Below are 19824 nucleotides of genomic sequence, written 5' to 3'. Positions count from 1 at the left end.
TTTAAGAGGAGGTTAGATGAACATCTTGCTGGGGTCGTTTGACCCCAGTATTATTTCTTGCCATGGCAGGGCGTCGGACTAGATGATCTGCTCAGGTCCCTTCCGACCCTAGAAACTATGAAACTAGGTGCTTTATAGATAACTATTTAATGCTGCTTAGTAAGATCAAACTGCTTCCTGTGTCATTTCTGCAGAAAATGGGAGAGGAGGAAATGACTTCCTACTTGGAGAATGTTTTAGAGTTTTGTTTTTGGTTTTTTGATTTATTTTTTTAAGGCCTATAGCAGGCTGTACTCTGACAAAGTGTAAAAGATGCCACCCTATGTCCCTAGAAGTAGAAATAAAAGGTGGGGGGGAAAGGGTTCTGGTGCCTACAAACCACCTTCTCTACCACAATGGTTATAGTTAGGGTGTGGTTTATCTCTGCACCAAGAGGTGCAGAGGGGCAGACTGTAAGCAATTATTTTAACCAGTGTATCATCCTAACCTAACAACAAACAACGTGATATCAACCACTGAGCATTGCAAAATACTGTAAACAATCAGACAAGCACAGTTCAGTTCTTCAGAATGTCTGAAGATAACAGACACAAAGCAGGTGCAAATACAGCCAAAGCAGATTTGCTTTTACTCATTTATTTTTATATAGAAACAATAATTGTTGGCCTCAGAGCAGGAGGAAGAAGCATGAAGCTGAGGATGGTTCTGTACCACTACTTTATATAGACTGAAACTCCAGCCCCTGCAGAAATCAGTTTCCTCATTTAAAACATGCCCCCCAATTTTCTGTGGCTAACTTTTGGGAAAAGTGGGGTGTGTGGTATGTGAACGAATATGGTAGAACACATAATGACAAGTGTATAGGAAGGGAATTCATTAAAAAATACTGTTTTTACAGTACACATAGATACTCCTGCTGTTAAAAAACATTTGATCCAGTTGTTTTTCAAAGATAATGGATAGAGAAAAACAATCAGCTTGATGCTCTGGTAATCTATGCACAGGGAAAGTAGCATTATGTCAGTCAAGACTTAGCTACTGAGAGTGCCAATTATATAGGTGTACTAAAGATGTGCACTTGTGCATTATATTTAATTCTTCTCCACAGTCCATCACGTAGGAACTTCAGCTGCAGGAACCTGCATCTTCTGTTCAAGTGATAGGGAGTTGGCTGTAGCCTGCCAATCAGTAAATTGCCGAACCAACTATCTCTTACAAACACTAAAATAAGGAGCGTTTCTGAACCTACTAATTCAGGATATTGCTAAGAATACAGTTAAAATGTGAAACTGCCATTTCATAACAAAAACAAAAAAATTAATTGATGAACTGTCCACATGCCTGAAGGGAAGAACACTGCAGGGACGATGCTGAAACCTTGCTTGAAGCCATCGGCCAGACGTATGACTGCAACTTACAAAAACATGAAATCCACGATGACTTACTGGATTTCACTAATTAATATTGGGTGCTGACAGAAGTAATATCTCTTGCATGATGGGCCCCTTCAAAGTGCTCTATAGTCACGCCCTGAGAGAAGTGCACAGCTGCAGAGTGCTTTAAAAGTGCCCAAGCATGTGACAAATTAACCTTCATTTAATGAGAGTTCAGATGAAGGCAGTCCAGAGTGGAGTACCTTCAGGAACTTCTGTTTGCCCCTGCATATGAGCAGGTCTGGGTTGACGCAGTCCAGGCCCACCCCCAGAGTTGGGGGGGACTCCAATCCACGCCCCCCCCACTCGAGGCTGGGCAGACCCCAAACTGGAGGTTCCCTCCCCTCCTCCACTCCCTTCACATCCTACAGATAGCACTGGAACTAGGAGGATGACGGCAGAGATAGTGGGGAGAGATTGCAGCCACGCAGCCTCTGTCCTCTGGATTGGCTCCTAAGTGAAGCTTGATTTCGGCTCTGCAGAACCAAACAGCAAACATCTGTTGGGGTGGCAGGCACAGTCAGTCAGCCAGACATAGTGCTTTCTGTGAAGCACCATGAGTTACAGTGGGGAATTGCACATTTGTCAGCACCCATAATTATTCTGAAATAACCGCTTTGGCTTCCTATACACTGTTATGTTCTTCTAGGGCTGCCTTTTCTTAAGAACTCAGCCATGGCCTTGGAGCAGCTTTCTTTACTCCACATGTAACAGAGACCAGAAACTAGTTCCCCAGCTCTGTGATCTAGAGGCAAAGCCAATAAATATGAGAGAAATATGGGACACATTGCAGTGATAAAGTATGAAGGAGCAGGCTGAGAGATACAAGAAATAGGCCTGTTGGGAAAAGTGACCTTTCGCTGTGATATATTTCCTTATTCTCTTTATCTGTGCAACCATTCGTGATCTTCACATTTGACACATTTCCAATAAGTGCCAGTACATAACACTATTACAAATGTGAAATGTTCCAACTCTCTGACACTTATTCTCATGTTATTAAAGTGTCATCAGGTGTCACCAAAGTGAATATAAATGTTGATATTCTGCTCAGTCTTCTCCTTATCACAATATCATATGGTTCATTCAAGCAACCTATCCCTCTTCCCCAACACGCACACACACACAATGCACATGCATGCACACACACACTTTAGCACAAACAAGCTAACAAACACTCTAATGTACAAATAAAAATATATGTATTTTAATTTGCATTTGGTCATATTTTATTTGACAGAAGATCATTCTTCCTCAGTAACTAGCAATACTTTGAAGTAGTGGTACTCTTTCCAAAATAGCCCATTGATCACAGAGAAACGATGACATTTAAATATACAGTATAAACAGTGATATGTTTCACAAAGTTGTTAAATCTTCAAATTTTTGGGGTGTAACAGAACAGATTGAAAACAAGCATTTTACTAACGTCCAGGAATGACATTCATATTGGACAACATTTTGTGAGAAGAAAATAGCTACTTAAAATGATATAGAGAGAACATGATCAATAGTCTCATCCTGGCTTACAAATCTCAGGCCCCCTGAGTCCCGGTAGTTCTAGATTAGAAACAAACAAACGTTATCCTGAGGATACAAGCACTATTTATAAATTTCTCTGTTAATTTGATTTTTATATGGTAGTGTAGTATTTTTATAAGGCTCCACAGAAGATTGCTGCATGACAAAAATGTATTTAATGGTTACTGCTACTCAAGTAGTACAGCACACTAGAGCCTTAGTGAAACTTGGTCAGAATCTTTTTCTTGCATTCCTCTCCGGATGAGGTCAGCTGTTGTTCTGACTTACCAATTGACCCTGTTACCATAGGTTTACCTAAGGAAAGCATTTAAAATAGTGATTCACAAGCTATCATCTGCAAATAATCAGTGGTCTATACAGTCTGTCTGCAGTTACTCAATGAAGGAAATACTGTTGAGAAGATAAGGTGATGCGGGGATGCATGGGGCAGAAAAGAGAAAAAACAGACTTCCGAAGAGGTTTCAGGATCTCCTTTATAATTCAATCCCCAGAATGACAGAGCAGGAAAGCCAACTGAATTAGAACAGGCACCATCAATTTGAAATCTAGTCAGCTGAAAAAATACTTTAAAATAGTTTTAGGTATTATGATTAGCTCCTTGCCAATTGTAATATTTGCAATCCCATTTTCCTATTATTTAAAACATTTTTCTTTCCTAGTGGTTGTGTTGAAAGATCCACATTAAGTTCAGGGAAAATCATATATGCAAAAAATAGCGAAAATGAGTATACAAAAAGGTAGAGGTCACACACCCACACTCCGAAAAGAACACACTTTCCCTTGTTACCAATTTAAGTTATAGTAATATTGGGTGTTGCCTGTGACAACCATAGATAATACATTTTCAGACACTTAAGAGTTCCTTTAAATCATCTGGAATCTGAGTGACTAATGGCCACTATTAATGTCACCTACAAAACTGCCTAAAGACACAGGAGACAGATTGTCAGGTGTTGCTTAAATGATGCAGAAATTACTACAAAGACACCTTTCTACATGTTCAGGGACCATTTGCACATCATGTATATTTCCTGTCTTCCAAAAGCAGGCCCAGGCACTGATTTCAAGGCAAACTAGGCAAGCTGATACTGCAGAAGTACCTAGCTCATGTGAAAGGACTTAGGCAAACAAGTTCTTCAGCTCTACATCTGAATCTCAGGATCAGTTGTTTGCTCTGCTCCAAAGCCTACGTAAATCTTTTGATAACATCCCAACAGAGAAAGAAGAGAAGGATACATTTATTCAATAGATAGATACGGATCGAATAAAAATATACAAAATAGAGCATTGTGTTTCACAGAGGGAAAGGTAGTTTGCAGTAGGCTTGCCACAGGGGTGCAGCAGGGCTTGCAGGAAGAAATGTCCTTCTTCTGCTGGGAAAGGAAGGCCTCTTCACCACACTAGAATGATTGGTTCTTCTTTCCCTAGAACCGACTTTTGTCTGTGCTGACATGCGAGTCCTTGCTTCGCTTCCCTAAATAAGCTCTGAAGTGGAACTGCCAAACAAGCAAGGCTGCCATTACTCAAATTTAAGATGACTTTGGATTTACGAGACCCCCCCCACTAATTAGATTCCATACATGGAAACTGTATACATTTGTTATAATTTTCCATGTATGGAATCTAATTGTGTGAGTTTCCTCTTAAATCTGCCACCACCACCCTCCCCCACCGTGGGGAAAGCAATGGCAAGGAGCAGCCCCAGCCTGCCCGGACACTTGCTTCCCCATGCCTGAGACCCCCAACAGAGCCATTGTTTCCTTGTGCCTTTCTCTCCACACACCCTCTCCACCATGGTGTTTCTGCACCCTGGTGCCCACTTGATAAAATGCAAATTTACTCCTGGAGAAAAGGAATAGGAATGCCCTTGGCAGGTGAGAAGCCCATTACCACCACAGAATGATACATATTTTGTATGGAACAAAATCATTTTCTCCAGGTTCAGGGCACTCCATCAGTACTGCACCAAGCAGAAAGGGTGCAACATGCTAACTCCACTGTTCAGGACTGAGGGCAAGAGGCAGAAGAAAAGTTAAGAGTAGAACGTAGAGTTTTAACATCAGGATGGTCACAACCCAATTAATTCACAGCGGGTTGCCAAGTGAAGGACAAGTCATACACCAGATTGCTGCGCTCTGACGCCAAAGGGAACTGCTTTTTCACTCAACTAGAGTACAAAGTGGCACCCTTTGACACAAAGCTTCAGCAAACAGCTGGGACACCTCAGCAGTCCCACACTGCTGGCTGGTACTTCGCAAATCCATGAGGAACTCACAAAAGGATTAGAAACCTAACTCTGCAAAACATCCAGTTCTGCTACAAGCTATTTATTGGAGGTGTTAATTCCTCAAACCCCTGAATGTTTCTATACAGCATTTTTAAATCCATCTTGCAGAAATTGTGGGTCTGCTGCTACTTTTTATTTTAATTTAACTTATGCATGATCTATTCTCATCTCTTTTTTATTAGCCAAGGGACCTGATTTCAAATCCTAGCCTTTGGGCAGTACAGAGAATTGCTGATGATATAACAATTTCTTTTTTGGAAATGTAGCAGCATTTCCATATCAATTGTGAATGCAGTGAAATGCAGTCATTTGTTCTCTGGTCTGTCTCGTTTTAAAGTAAATCCTCTGCTAACAGTAAATATAAGCTCTGTTATAAGTTTCTAGAGAAGTCTTATTGTGACTGAATGATTCTGAAACTTTCTCATCCATGTTCCTTTAATCCATTTTGGTACTAACACAATAGAGCAATTATAGGTCTTACTAGTCACTGGATCAAGCATTGCTAGCAGAAGGACTTTGATAAGTAAAATACCTTGGTTTCATTTTAACACAGTTTAACTTCTAACTGCAGAGTATAATTACAAGTCACATCTTTCCCTCTGAGCTCCCTCACTGCATGTATTTCTCTTCCTTGTACATAATTGTTCCATCCTATTTTAGACTGAGCATCAGTTTAAGTGACATCTCCATGCAAAACAGTAAACATTCCCAACAGTATAAAATGATTCAGAACCTCACTATAGCAACTTCTGTTTCATTCTTATCCTCCAAAAATCATCCTTATACAAATTAAACCAGTTTATTCCCAAGAAATAAATAGCACTGCAGCATGAAAGGCCAAATGTAATGAAAGATTGTGACCTGCGAGTCAAATGCACCCCAACACCTCTCTTATTATAAAATATACTTTCAAAAATAACATATCTCTATAATGAGCAATGTGATAAAAACCCAGCAGCAACAAGGACCAGTATAATTTTATGATTATTAACTCCCAGGTGATGGTAAACCCTCATGAAGAAAATTGGTCAGGATGCTAGACACTAATATGAACATTTCCTTGGGCAATTAAGATCTTGAAATCCTGTCTTGAAGGTAACTCAAAGCTAATATGTTAACTGTTGATCCCAGGCAAAGGCTTGTATAGTGTCAAAGCAAAGGTCAGGGGTAAATCAGTAAAATTATTTTTGGATATGTTTTCGTTTCCATTTCTGCAGCAGCATGCGTGCATATGTATGCCTAGCTCAAGGAATTTTGATATGCAGGTCATCTCTGATTTGCAAAAGTGTCAAGCTAGAATGTATAGACATTTCTACAAAAATCTTAGACGTGTTTATGAATCAACCACAAGAGTTTGTTCAAACAACAAAAATATGGGAAGCTATAAAATATTCTCAGGTACTGATCAAGGAGCTAGATGGATCAAAACATCATCCCTACTCTACAGGAAATTATGAATCAGTATGGATTCAGCAAGGGCAAGTCATGCCTGACCAACCTGATTGCCTCCTATGGTAAGATGACTGGCTCTGTGGTTGTGGGAAGAGCAGTGGACATTATACACTTTGATTTTAGCAAGGATTTGGATATGGTCTCCTACACCATTCTTGCAAGCAAACTGAAGAAGTACAGGTTGGATTAACGGACTGTAAGTTCGATAGAAAACTCTCTGGATCATCAGGATGTTTAGTTGGCAGCCAGTATCAAGCAGAGAGCCCCAGGGGTTGGTCCTGGGGCTGGTTTCTTCAATACCTTTATCAACAATCTGGAAGATGGGATGAAGCATACCCTCAGCAAGTTTGCGGATGACACCAAATTGGGTGGAGTAGTAGATATGCTGGAGGGTAGGTTTAGGATTCAGAGAGACCTAGACATATTGTAGGACTGGACCAAAAGAAATCTCATGAAGTTGTGTAAAGAGAAGTGTAAGTCCTGCACTTATGACAGAATAATCCCATTCACCAGCACAGGCTGGGCACTGACTGGCTAAATAGCAGCTCTGCAGAAAAGGACCTGGAGGTTACAGTAAGCTGAATATGAGCCAACAGTGTGTCCCTGTTGCAAAGAAGGCTAACAGCATACTAGGCTGTATTAGTAGAAGCATTGCTAGTTGATCTAGGGAAATGATTATTCCCCTCTATTTGGCACTGGTGAGGCCACGTCTGGAGTACAGTGTCCAGTTTTGAGCCCCCCATTACAGAAAGGATGTGGACAAACTGGAGAGAGTCCTAGGGAGGGCAACAAAAATGTTCAGATGCCTGGGGCACATGATTTCTCAGGAGAGGCTGAGGGAATGGGGCTTATTTAGAGAAGAAAAGCCTGAATCCGAATTTAATAGCATTCTTCAACTACCTGAAAGATAGTCACAAAGAGGATGGAGCTGGACAGCATGGCAGGTAACAAAACAAAAAAGATGTTCTCAGGTTACAACAAAGGAAGTTTAGGCTAGATATTAGGAAAAACTCTCATTAAGAGGGTAGGAAAGCTCTGGAACACGTTATATAGAGAGGTTGTGGCATCTCCATCCTTAGAAGTTTTTAATACCTGGGTCGATAAAGTCTTGGCTGGGCTGATGGGGGATGGTTCTGCTTTCAGCAGATAGGACTAGTTAACCTCCTGAGGTCCCTTCCAACCCTAATTTTCTATGATTCTATGACTTTACTATATATGAATGCCTTCTCTTCAGTTTCTTTCCAACATACCTAAGCTTAGAAGGCTGATTTAAGGCTTTTTTTCTCTCTTACTTCCTCAAACATGGCCTTTCCCAATATCTTGAGAAAATGTTGGTACCAAAAGAGCAGAAGATAACATAGCAGACAGATCACTTCGATTTTTGTGTCCCCAATATTTTGCTTGTTTGTTCTCAGATTTAGAAACTTAAATTCCTAAGACAGAGCATATATAAGAAAGAAGACAGAGAGAGAGAAATAAAAAGGACTGTACAGGTTTTTTGAGACTATAAGTAAATAATACAGAGGGCATCTCTTCATGCACAATGCAGAGTTAAATCTTTTAGAGGCATAGTATTAAAGCTAATATGCCCCTCAGCATGTTTAGTTTACTTACTTTTGAAATAGTTTCTTTTGTGAACAGGCACAATATGCTCACTGGAGTCTAAAACAATTTATAGGCTGCACAAGGAAGTTTCTCCCTCAGGGATAAAACTGAGGTTTAAGACTATGTCATATTTATCCTCTCTTGTGAGTTCAAATGAATTTTGGTTTCCATTGAAGGTCACTGGGACCCAATTCAATGCCCAATGAAGCCAACAGATTGTGGTCTCCAGAGGGTGGATATGATTTAAATCAAATTGATTTAAATCATGTTTTAAATCATTGGTCAGGAAGCCTTGATTTAATTATTGTTTTCTACAAAATGCATAAATGGTGGGGGGAAATATTATTTGAGAGGGCTGAGCCCCACCTGGCCCTGCCCCTCCCTCTCATAGGGCTGTTGCGGGGCCAGCTGGTGCTGTATGTGGTGGCAGAGGAGCAGCTGCACGCCGAGCGGTGCCAGGAGGCGCAGTTGCACACCAAGCTGCAGGACCGTGGCTACATAGTGCTGCTGCTGCCACCAGCTGCTGCAGAAAGTTTTTGGGGGGGCTAAATCCTGTTTGCCCCAGCCTTCCACTACCTAAGACAAAAAGTGCATTCTTATTGTTTGGTATCTTTCATTCCAGGGGTAGGCAACCCATGGCACAGGTGCCAGAGTGTGGCACTCAAAGGAGTTTTGCTTGGCACATGTGCCTCTGGGTGGGTGATGGGGAGGGGCTGGGCCTACATGGCAACAGCAAGGATTGAACCCCTTGTGGCTCCCCTGTCATCTATGCCTGGCACACCAACATCTTACAAGTTGAAGCTGTGGGTGTTTTGGGCACTCTGAGCCCTATTTTATTCATTTAGCTTTTTGAACTTTTGCACTTTTAGAGGAACGTAAGTGCTTGATTGTGTGTACACAAACTTGCAGAGAGACAATAGGGCTGATGGGTAGGTAATCAGGTCTGTTATCTCTCATCTCCATATACTGCTGTTAACAAGGATACTAACTCTAGAGACAACAAACTCTCCCTAGGCCTGAAGGGCATTTGTGCCCGAAAGCTTGTAAAGAACAATTTTTCCAACTATTTAGTTAGTCTAATAAAAGATATCACATCTACCCAAAGAACCTTGTCTGCCTATGATCTCTGGAGACACAAATCCACAATTTGAGAACTGAAACTAAGCATCACAGAAATGCTTAATGTGATCTTCTAGACTGAGCACTGAGTCCCATTGGGTAGAGTAGTTTTCTTTAATCTTTGCTAATCTATAAAGGAGCCTCTGGGAACCCCATAACATTGGGCCCCTAATATAGTCCATGGCCTGTTGTGACCTATTTATAAAACTTTTAAAAGGTACATGAATATATCGTCTCAAATAGTATATAATTAGAAGTTATAATCCCTATTCCATGATGATATATTTGAGCTTTAATGTACCTTAACTTAAAACTATCTTTATATAAGTTTATTTTTAAAAGCATGTTAACAAAATATAAAAAATATGATTAAATTTAAAAATCTGATTTAAATTTTAAAAATCCAGATTTTTAAATCACTGATTTTTATCCACTCTGGGTCTCCATTGGATTCTGGATCAGGTCTTCAGAGGATAAAGATTTTAGGATTCTCAGTACTTTAAAAAAGGATCTGTTTTATTCAGAGAAGCATCACTTAAAAGGGGCATTTTAAGACTTTCCAAGGCCTAAAAGTATAACTCTTTAAAAAACATTTTTGCTTTCTACATAATTGTCTGTTTGGCTACATTTATTACTTTTGTCCAATGCCTCAGATCAAAAGATGGTTTTGATAACCGCCCCCAGCAAAATCTGGTTAATTCATCACTCCTAGGGAATTGGTAATGATGATTAACTATTCATGAATGACTAATCCTTAATAGTAGCCATTTTCAAATTTTTAGGAGATGTATTTTTCATGCCACATTGAGACCCATTTAAGAGTGGTTTAGACATTTATAATGAAAGGAAACTATATTACAAACATTCCAAGTGCAAATTATATACACTATGGCTTACTATACAAGAACTGCATTATTAGATAAATGCTTAATGTACTGTTTCTTACTGTAATTCAGAAAGTCATTTATATAATTATTACATGATTATGAGGGAGTAAAATAATCACTTGAAGGCTTTTGCTTTGCACACTTACATGCACTCATCACCAAAGTAGAAGATAGTTCGCCAAAATGGAACTGTTGATTGTCTACATGTTGTCGAAGCAAGAAATGTTGAAGAGAATCCAATGCTTTGTAAGCATCACTAGGCTTGACATATGCTATGGAGGGCATAGATCAGTACTTTTTAAGCTGCCTAATTATCAGGAGCAGATTTTCATTGCGATTTGATGTACATTGTGATGTACATTTGGAAATTACTAATTATGCTTTCACAGATGATGATTTAGCCAAAGTATTTTCTGCATAAATCAACGGAACTCTGGCAGGGAGTTGTGCACCATTTAATAAGACAAAAATAACAAGTTACCCAGTGACTAATTAACGAGATTTCAGTGTAACATGGGACCTAAAACCTAAAGGGTTCTAAAAACAAAAAGCTAGGAACACAGGATTTTCCTATTCACAATTAAAGATGCACTCTGCCTTTAATACCCCAGATATATACCAAAACCTAAACCTCTATTCTAATAATAATGAAGATAAAGAACCATTATCAGTCCAAAAATCAGGTCTTACACAATAAGCCTATCTATGAACAAGATCTGACTGATTTCTGCTTGCTAAAGCATGATTTTGATTAAAAAAAAAAAAAAAAAGAAGAAGTTAACAGGTACTTTTCCATACATCCTAACTAGGTAACAGAATGGTTTGTGAAAGAATACAGAGAAAATAAAATACAGTTGTTTATTTCTCTCCTCTATCTTCAGGTTCTTATTCAATCAGGGAAATGTTTGCTCATGCTGCATAAAACAGCTCCAGGTAGGTATCAATTTCAACCAAAATGCATCAAATCCCAGTTCCTCAGTAATGAGACTCTCCTGGAAAAAATGCTGGTAGCTTTCTTCTTTGTAAAGGATAAGGTCTTGGTTATATACACATTCGAATATAGCCTACTTTCACTATCTGAAATAGAATATATTAATGCTCATTAGTGTAAAGTCTCAATCAAAACTTATTACATAAAGTTGCAATTACACTGATACTGTAAGGAATTCCAGAACAAAACAAGTTAGGCATTTGGTGTACAGAAGTTTAAAAAAATACATATGTAATTTTCTACCAAGAAGTTTCACTGAGATTTGGGTCAACTGGTCTCATTTCTGGATCTCCCAAGATATGATGGGCTTGATATTTAGCTGGTATGAACTAATATCAATGCTGATATGCTGAGTTACACCATGACCTGGCCCTCTGTCTCCCAAAAAGCATCTATCAATATTCAATCCGCAATATGTCTACTTACACTTAAAATAATATGGAGTATATTAACTCTGAATAAAATCTTGAAACATTTTTTTATTTAAGAGGCTTATCTGTAAGAGTATGGATCTCAAAATCTGATTATATTTAAAAAAAAATACTGCTAACCATATGAGTGCTAGGTATGTATGACATACATCCAGATCTGGACATAGATATGAACTCTAAGGATGCAACTTGTATATACACAAAAGTACAGTATATAGTTATACAATTTGCATCCATATATCATAAAGTTACACTGATCATCACAGAGCTTCATAAAATAATAGAAGACAATTCATAACTCTGCTTCATAGTCTCTTAAAGGATAACAATTGCTATTCCAATGGTTTCTTCCACTGGAAAGAAGCTCATATAAAAGCTGTGGCCCAAATTTCAAAGGTGGATGTATCCCCATTTCTCATCTACGTCTGTTGGAGCTGTCCTTGTGCAACACTTTTCAGACAGAGACCCCTGTATGAGATTCACTTCATAACTATATTTTCATGGCAAGAGCATATTTAAGAGTGCAGAAATACAATGATTTGTTCAAAACCATTCCAAGAATATGATCACATATGGAGGCACTAAGTGCTGGCATACAGCATTCAGCAGTCTGACCAAGTAATCAATAAGTAAGTATTAAAGCTGTATTTCTGGCTTTCCGTGTGCTGGTTACATGGCTAAATGTGGTTTGCTAGAAGAGGCAACAGGGCCTTCTGACTGCTGACACTACTAAATTGCTGTAATATTATGTACAGCTAAAGTCTATGAGAGTCTCCCACAGGATTTCTCTTCCAAAATTTGATATTACTTTTCAACATTAGAGTCATCATTGGAGGTGGCTGCTAAGCTGTGAATGGTGTCTTTTGAGTTTAACGTTAGAAAAGTAAATCATTGCTGTAGTGAAACAGCTTCTTTGATTCTCACAAGGTGCATCTACACATGAAATTAGCACAGCTGAATAAGCTCTGGTGCAATTCATGCTGGAGTTTATTTACATGTGCGCCCAGGACTGCAGCATGCAGCACAGCTCTGGCTGGCAGAGATCCCTGGGAAGCTCAACGTGCTGCAGAGGGGCTGGCTGGGACACAAGGGTGCTACAGTGTGGGGCTAGCCGGCAGGCAGCCTCATGGCCTGGCCAATCCCGGTCGCAGTTTACCCATGCGTTGTGGTGGAGTAAATAACTCCGCCATAGGATAGTACTTGTATCAGGCAGTACTAACCTAGGGTGGACTTAATTAATTTACTCCAGCCTAATAGTTCCACACATGTAGATGGAGATGCTTTACATTGGAGCTAATTAGGCAACTCCACAGTAAGTGTCTCGTGTAGATGCCCTCCATAGACTCCCAATTATTGGATTTCTATGGGTTTTACATGATTTATCCCAGGTTCCAGGTAGCTCTTAGAGTACACTTACTTGTTTCCTGACAGACTCTGGTATGTTCCTACTACATCTCTACTCTTCATTACTGTTGTCTTGAATATCCTGTGTCTTCCTATTCTGGTTTGGTAGCAGTGTCAAATACTGATTGAAGATGTCTGGCAGTTTCACTGGCAAATTCCTGTCTTTACGCACAATGAACTGCACATATACAAGTATACATCATAGGTGAAAATATAGCCCCCAAATTCCAGATGATTTTGTCCAGTCTTTATCAAGACCTGTTATTTTTTTTGAGGTAAAATGTATTTCTCCATTATGGCACATGTTCTATATATACACAACCAAAACAAAGGTGGCTTAAACACGTAGGTGGCAATTTCTGACCACAACTTATTCATATTAATCCTCGTCTGAAGTGGGACGCTATACAGAAAGTTTTACTACATTAATGATGACATTGCCTCAATATACAATCTATAATATATCTAAGTACACTGAATAGGTATGCTTTTGTTTTTATAAACCCTTGATTAAATATACTCATCTAACAATGTCACTTCATATGTTTGTAAGAGTCTGGTAAAAATATATATATGTATTCAGTCACCCAGTGCACAGGAATGAGAAATTAACCCTTAACCTGCTGATGCTTCTCTTTATATTCAAAATACTGGTTATTACACTGTTTTTGGATAAATACGTTCTCATTTCAAGGGAGCAGAGAGTTCAGGAAAAATTCTTGAAGTACACTCCATATGCAATAGAAGTGATTTTGCTATGGCACGCACTGTAAACCCCAGCTTAGGATAACGAGTCAAGCAGCTTTCAAACCCAAACCTTGCTTGAAAAAGTAAAGGTAAAGCAACCTCACAAAATCTTCCAGCCAAACAGTAGACGAATGTGGTTTCCTGCTTGTCTGTCACCTCTTTTCTCAATGCTCCATTACTTATGCCAAGTCACGGTCCAAGCCACAAAGTTATTTGTGAAATCAATTCCTACCGTTAGGAAACTCTACTGCTTACACTGATCCTTCCAAGTTCTTATGTTCCCACTTTACCTATGAACACTATACAACCGTCATTGAGGGGAAAAAAGCAGTCGTTAGGGCAGCTGCAATATGGCTTCCTTGAAAAAGGACAAAAATTTGTAGGCTTGATGTTTCTGCTTACTCTTTCTGTGTATGCAATTTTCACTTTTTTATAGTGCATTCACTGAGACATTTTAATAGTCACTTTTCCATTCTGCTTGCTTACAATGATTTACAAATTCAAAGCAGAGGATTACATTGTATTTACAAACAAGTTGGCACTTACAGAATAAATTATTGATTTTTGTTTTCCTTTTCGTTCCAGGGCACCCATGTTTCAGGCAGACCAGCAAAATCTGCTGCCTGATAACATTATGCTACATTAACGTGAATAAATAGATTTCTAGCTGGTACGTTCCATTCCAAAATTTTGCTTGTTGCTGAAAGGCAGTACCTTCCACCTCAGTTCACAATTGATGCTCAGGAGCTGTTAGTCAAGTGAAAGCAAAGGCTGCATGTTTTCTTCCTCATTTTTATCCATACGTTTTAGAACCCCAGGATCCACAACTGACTGAGACCTACAAAAGGATAACATGGTGTTGTTTTTTCCATTTTTTCTCAATCAAGACAAATAAGGGTAAGTATCAGCACTCTGGTTTTTGGGGTTTTTTTCCCCCCTCAGAGTTCAAAAATAATAATCCAGGCAGCACAAATATCTTATCACAGCAAATGATCAGAAAATACCCTCCCAAACCAAACTTATGCACTGACACCCATGCCGTCTACCAAAAAGGGGTCTCTCCAACAACCCAGCTGACTACTGGAATGGCAAAATTAGCAGCCCATATTAGCTAGAGGCACAAGTTGCTCTTCTTCTGAGCAGCACTTAAGTGCACCCTAGAGTGCATTCTCCAAAGCCAGCATCACAGACTCCTCCCATGGCCAGCAGGAGTTCTGGACCAGTGGACAGACTTTAACCACCCTTATCAATTTAACTAAGTTGACTAGGGCAGGATTGTATGCCTACATTCACAGCTGACTGTAAAACACTCAGAGATGTTCTGATAAAAGACCATAAAAGTGCGAAGTTGGTATTATAATTCCCTGGTGTAGCCTTATTTGAGTGGGAAAGTGACAAACTTGTCAACACTACTTTCTGCAGTTGCTGGAGTTTTCCCTGGAAGACTTGCATATCGTTCTGCCTCCACATCACCCGTCTTAGCTTTTAATTTGTACAACATCAGGTCCAGAGAAGGTATGATCCTCAGTTTTACATATTAATTCCAAAACTATTTTTAAAAGCAGTTAAAGGGACAAGAGCACACTTACACATCACACCATTTGCAGAACTCAAGCACATAAGAAAAAATATTGGGACAAATTCTTTACTAGTAAAAATTGGAACAGATCCATTGAAATTAGTGGAACTGAGTCAATTTACAGCAGAAGATAATTTGGCCCATCCTTCTTATAAAACATGAAGAAAAGAAGAAGGTGAACTCTTCTGGACAGGAATTGTGTCCATCTTTCTAGAGCACTTAGCACAATATGGTCCTGATCTCAGGCCACTGTTTGGTGACTACTGCCATACAAATAAATAATACTAATTCCTCCCCGTAGAAAGTTAAGAATCTGTCTATTTCAGTGGAATAAGAATCTGATTTCTATTGCTTGCCCTTAAACCTATCATGGCATGGTACTGAATATTGCCTGTGTAGTTCTAAAGATGAAATTCCTTGTTCTGGGTTGAGAGAAGAAAATATTTTTGTAGACACCAGATAGTCATATAAGCAGGGATCCTGGTTTTCTCTGAGAAAATCACAAATTCTCTGATAAAAACTACAAAATCCACAATTAAAATGAAATGCCACTATATACAGAGCTATCAATTGAACACCATGTTTTATTGATGTATTTACAATTTTAAAGCAATTTGGAAGCTTACCAGTGTCTCAATCACTATAATAAAATCAATTCTAAATGCCTGTAAATTATGGTATTTAATTTTGAGTTTTTTAGCATGGAAAAATCAGAGCTCCCTCTGACCCCCTAGCTCACAGAACGCAGGTCCAGGCTTCTCACTCCCTACCCACAGCCCCCCCAGATCCGCTGGGGCCCCTCACTCTCCACCCCCCAGCTCCCTGCCCTCCCAACCCTGCTGGAGCGGGCCCCCAGCTGCCAGGGCTATGGAGCCAGGGACCCAGGTCCACAGCCCCCTGACCCCCACAGCACCACCAGAGCCCCAGCTGCTTCCTGTGGGCATTGGCGGCTGCTGTGGCCTAAGAGTGGGAAGCCTGGCTCCCCCTCCCCCATAGGTGGCACAGCCAGAGAGGAGCCTGTGGAGGGGTACCGGTGCAGGCTGCCTCCTGCGGGCTTGGGTGGGGGAGGCTGGCTCCCCACTACACTCCTGGAGGGACAAGGGGGCACATACCCCTCAGATATTTGCATTAAACATGGGTGGGCTGGCTGCTGCAGGCTCAGGCTCCCTGCTCTGCTGCCCTCCGCAGACCAGTGGGTGGGACCCGGCATGGCACAGCAAAGTGGGACTGGGTGGGGAAGCTCATCGCAGCTGCTGTGAGCCCTGTGGTGCCCTGCCAATGCAGTCCTCTGCCGGCCCCAGAAAAGGGATTTTCTGCTATGCTGCTGCTCCCACTGCTCTGGGGAGGGCAGGGGACACATTGCCAGGCCAGCATGGGGCTCGCAGTGGCTGCAATGAGCTTCCCCAGCCTGTGCACAGATCTTGGGAGAGCCAGAGCCAGCACCACCACCCCAGATGAGCAATCCACAGCTCCATCGTTGTCCCTATCGGGGCTCTGCAGCCACGCATTGCAACCCCAGCCCCCAAGCTGCATGCATCACCCAGCTGGGAGGCAGCCCCAGACCCAGCCCTGCTGTGCCCAACTCCCTCCTTCCCTATGGGGGCCTCAGTTCCCCCCCACTCCCCCACACTTACCTTCGGGAACTGTTCTCCAGGCTGCCTGGTGGCAAGGTGCATATACATGCACATGGCGCCCCTTGCTTGACTGCCCTGCTCCCACTCCCCCCAGCCTCTTGCAGACTGGAACTCTGCCAGCCTGCAGAGAGCTCTTTGCAAAACTGCAAAATCTACATGTTTCTCCATTAAAATGAAAAATCCATGTTTTTCTTGAGTAAAAGAAGAAATCCTTTTTTTTCCATTTTTCCATGGGAAAGGAAAAACCTGGATCCCTGTTTATATGCATATGGGAGCGTGTGTATATGCACTTGTACACAAAGAATGAACAAGAACGAAAAAGAAGTATTTTTATATATATTTAAGTATAATTAGGCAAATAGTCAACAAACTGTTTTGCAGTGCCTTGTGAGCTACAGAATAGTTTCAAAAGCCCAAAGCCAAGCGTTTTCAAAATGGATCACTTGTTCAAAATGCAATTTGAGCATTCCCATTCTGCAGGAAATGTCAACATTTTATTTTCGAACAAAAAATGATTTGGTCTCCTCCATTTTGCTCCAGAGTATAGTACCTCCAGGACACATTAACATAACAATACAATTTTATAGTTTCTTCCATCTAAAAGTCTCAATGCACTCTAAAAATATTTTTAATAAAACCAGTCTACATGTCTGTGAGAAGGACTAGTATTATTATCTTCCCTTCCCCCATCAGAGATGAGAAACAGAACTCAAAGTTAATTTGCAAAGCTAGTGCAAATGAGAACCAGACTCACAAAGTTTAGTTGGGAGCAGAAACCAGATCCTGTGAGGCCTATCACTGTGCCTGAACAAGTTCATTCTGCCTTTCAAATTAGGTTCAATCAATCTCAGAGAATTTTACTGAGGTCTGAACCTTCTTAAAGTACATGTTATGGCTGTAAGGAGGCAAGCAGGCTGACTGAGTAATGACATTCTTAGCAGGATTTTGTTTTAAGGAAGGGTATTATCTTGTGCAAGCAAATGTGCTCTGAAATGGCACAGGGAATTTAAGCAACAAAATTATTGGGGGATTTGCTATCTTTAAAATATGTACAAAGTCCAGGAGAGTCAGTTAAGGTTGTTGCTCCATTGTTCTTTCTTTCTCTTACTGCTGTGTATTACAGATGTAAAAAAATCAGGTGTGCAGTTGCACACTATTGTGAATCTGGTATAATATCTGTGCAAACAAGTTAATTAAAAAAAAAAAAAAAAAAAAATCAGCCTTCACTTGAATTTTGTTTACCTTAACCATTTGCTATCCCAGCCTCAACGTTATTTTAATATTGTTTGTATACTTGTTTCCCTTTGTGCACCTAAATGTCAGTTTCAGCTGTGTAAGCATTATTTTGCACTTATGTGCAGGCTGCAGTTCTATTAACCTGCAGTGAGAACATATAAGTGCACACCTTGACTGAGTATGCACAGCAGCCTATGTACTGGATAGGCATATACACAGCCATATACACAGATGCATTCTGAATGCATACAGCACAAAAATGTAGTCAGCCAGAAACCCAAAACTAACAGGTGTTTGTTACTGAAGGAGGTCCCTCCCATGTTTTACCCTCAGTATCTATGTGGTTGGGACATTTGCCCAGGAAGCCAGAGATCTGGCTTAGTTCCCCCTTGCCCTGCCTCTCTATGACTTCTCAACACAGTGCTCAAACTGCCACCCCATGGCTTAGGCATTTTCCAGTCCTCTTCTCGCCCTTGCTCCTTTGGAAGCTGTACCCCTGAGCAGCTAAGAGAGGGAAATACGTGTGACCAGAAAGAAAAGAGCAAATAATGGGGTGTGTGCCTCAGTGAGATGGCTGCTTCTCTGGATAGGAAGGCACTCGGGGTCCTAGACTGAACATTTTCTCCCAGTGAAGCAAAAAACTTCTGCACTGTACTGTTCTCTATGCATTATATCCAATGCCCATTAAGGCTAAGTATAGACAGTCAAAAAGCCAGAGGCTGAATCATTTCAGTCTTCACAGGTTAGTCTAAACTACGTAGATTGAATTGATAAGCCAGTGAACAAAAGACATTCATTTTGATTCTGGAGATGCAGCCACGTGCCTGCAGTGGCTCAGGCCAGAAGCTAGAGGGAACTAAAGCATGACTCCCTGCTTTACTGGAGCAGACAGCTTGAGCCAAGCCTAGCCCATCTGCCCTGCAAAGTGGAGTTTGTGGAGGAGGTGAAAAGTATCCTAGGAAGCTGGGTAAGTTAACTTAAATCTGGAGGGGATCTGGGACAGAAGTTCAATAAACTGATTTAACCTAAATCAGTCAAGTCCGATACTATGTCCATCCAGGGTTATCTTAAACCGGTTTTAGCCATTTTGAAAGCAGTCTATGTGCAGTGAACTTCTGTAGGAAGAGACATTACACATAAACTGGTTTAAGTGATCAGAAACTGGTTAAAACCCATAACAGAAGTTCAGTGCACATACACCAATTTGAAAATGGCTGAAACTGGTTTGAGATAAACATGGTTTATCAGACTTTACCGATTTGGGTCAAACCGCTTTATGCAATGTCTCTCTCAGACCCCTTGCTGGCTTAAGATTTACCAAACACCCCCAGCATCCCAACATGCTCTCTGGAGCACGCCTTAGGACCCTGGAGGAACGGGTGCGGGGGCTCCTGGAGGAGGTTAGCAGGCTGAGGGGAATCTGTGAGGCAGAGGAGGAAATTGATAGGTATTTTCTTTCTCTGCAGGGTGGTACGAC

The 19824-nt window shown here is 40.7% G+C and overlaps 1 protein-coding gene and 1 long non-coding RNA gene across 3 annotated transcripts in view; one reads left to right on the top strand and one right to left on the bottom strand.

Moving 5' to 3' along the window:
- The window catches only part of LOC109312254, a 17539-nt gene extending 16730 nt beyond the window's left edge, over window positions 1-809 (top strand). Inside the window, exon 3 of the long non-coding RNA XR_002101783.1 lies at window positions 749-809. This is a non-coding gene — a long non-coding RNA (uncharacterized LOC109312254). The remainder of the gene's footprint in view (window positions 1-748) is intronic.
- A 9443-nt stretch (window positions 810-10252) lies between these two features.
- CLVS2 (clavesin 2) overlaps window positions 10253-19824 on the bottom strand; it is an 82612-nt gene continuing 73040 nt past the window's right edge. The window contains exons 5-6 of one of the 2 annotated variants that reach the window (XR_002101674.1): window positions 13165-14736; window positions 10253-11402 (exon numbers count right to left, since the gene is read on the bottom strand). Coding sequence is in view for 1 of the 2 variants with exons in the window: in XM_019537982.1 (XP_019393527.1) it covers window positions 14649-14736 (88 nt within the window). In the remaining variant the exon portion in view is untranslated. Of the gene's footprint in view, window positions 11403-12871; window positions 14737-19824 lie in introns of those variants that run through there. The other variant, XM_019537982.1, reaches the window with a different exon arrangement.

Source organism: Crocodylus porosus, unplaced genomic scaffold (assembly GCF_001723895.1).
Source record: "Crocodylus porosus isolate Cpor-Errol unplaced genomic scaffold, CroPor_comp1, whole genome shotgun sequence".
NCBI lineage: Eukaryota > Metazoa > Chordata > Crocodylia > Crocodylidae > Crocodylus > Crocodylus porosus.
This window is presented reverse-complemented; position numbering and strand designations above follow the sequence as displayed.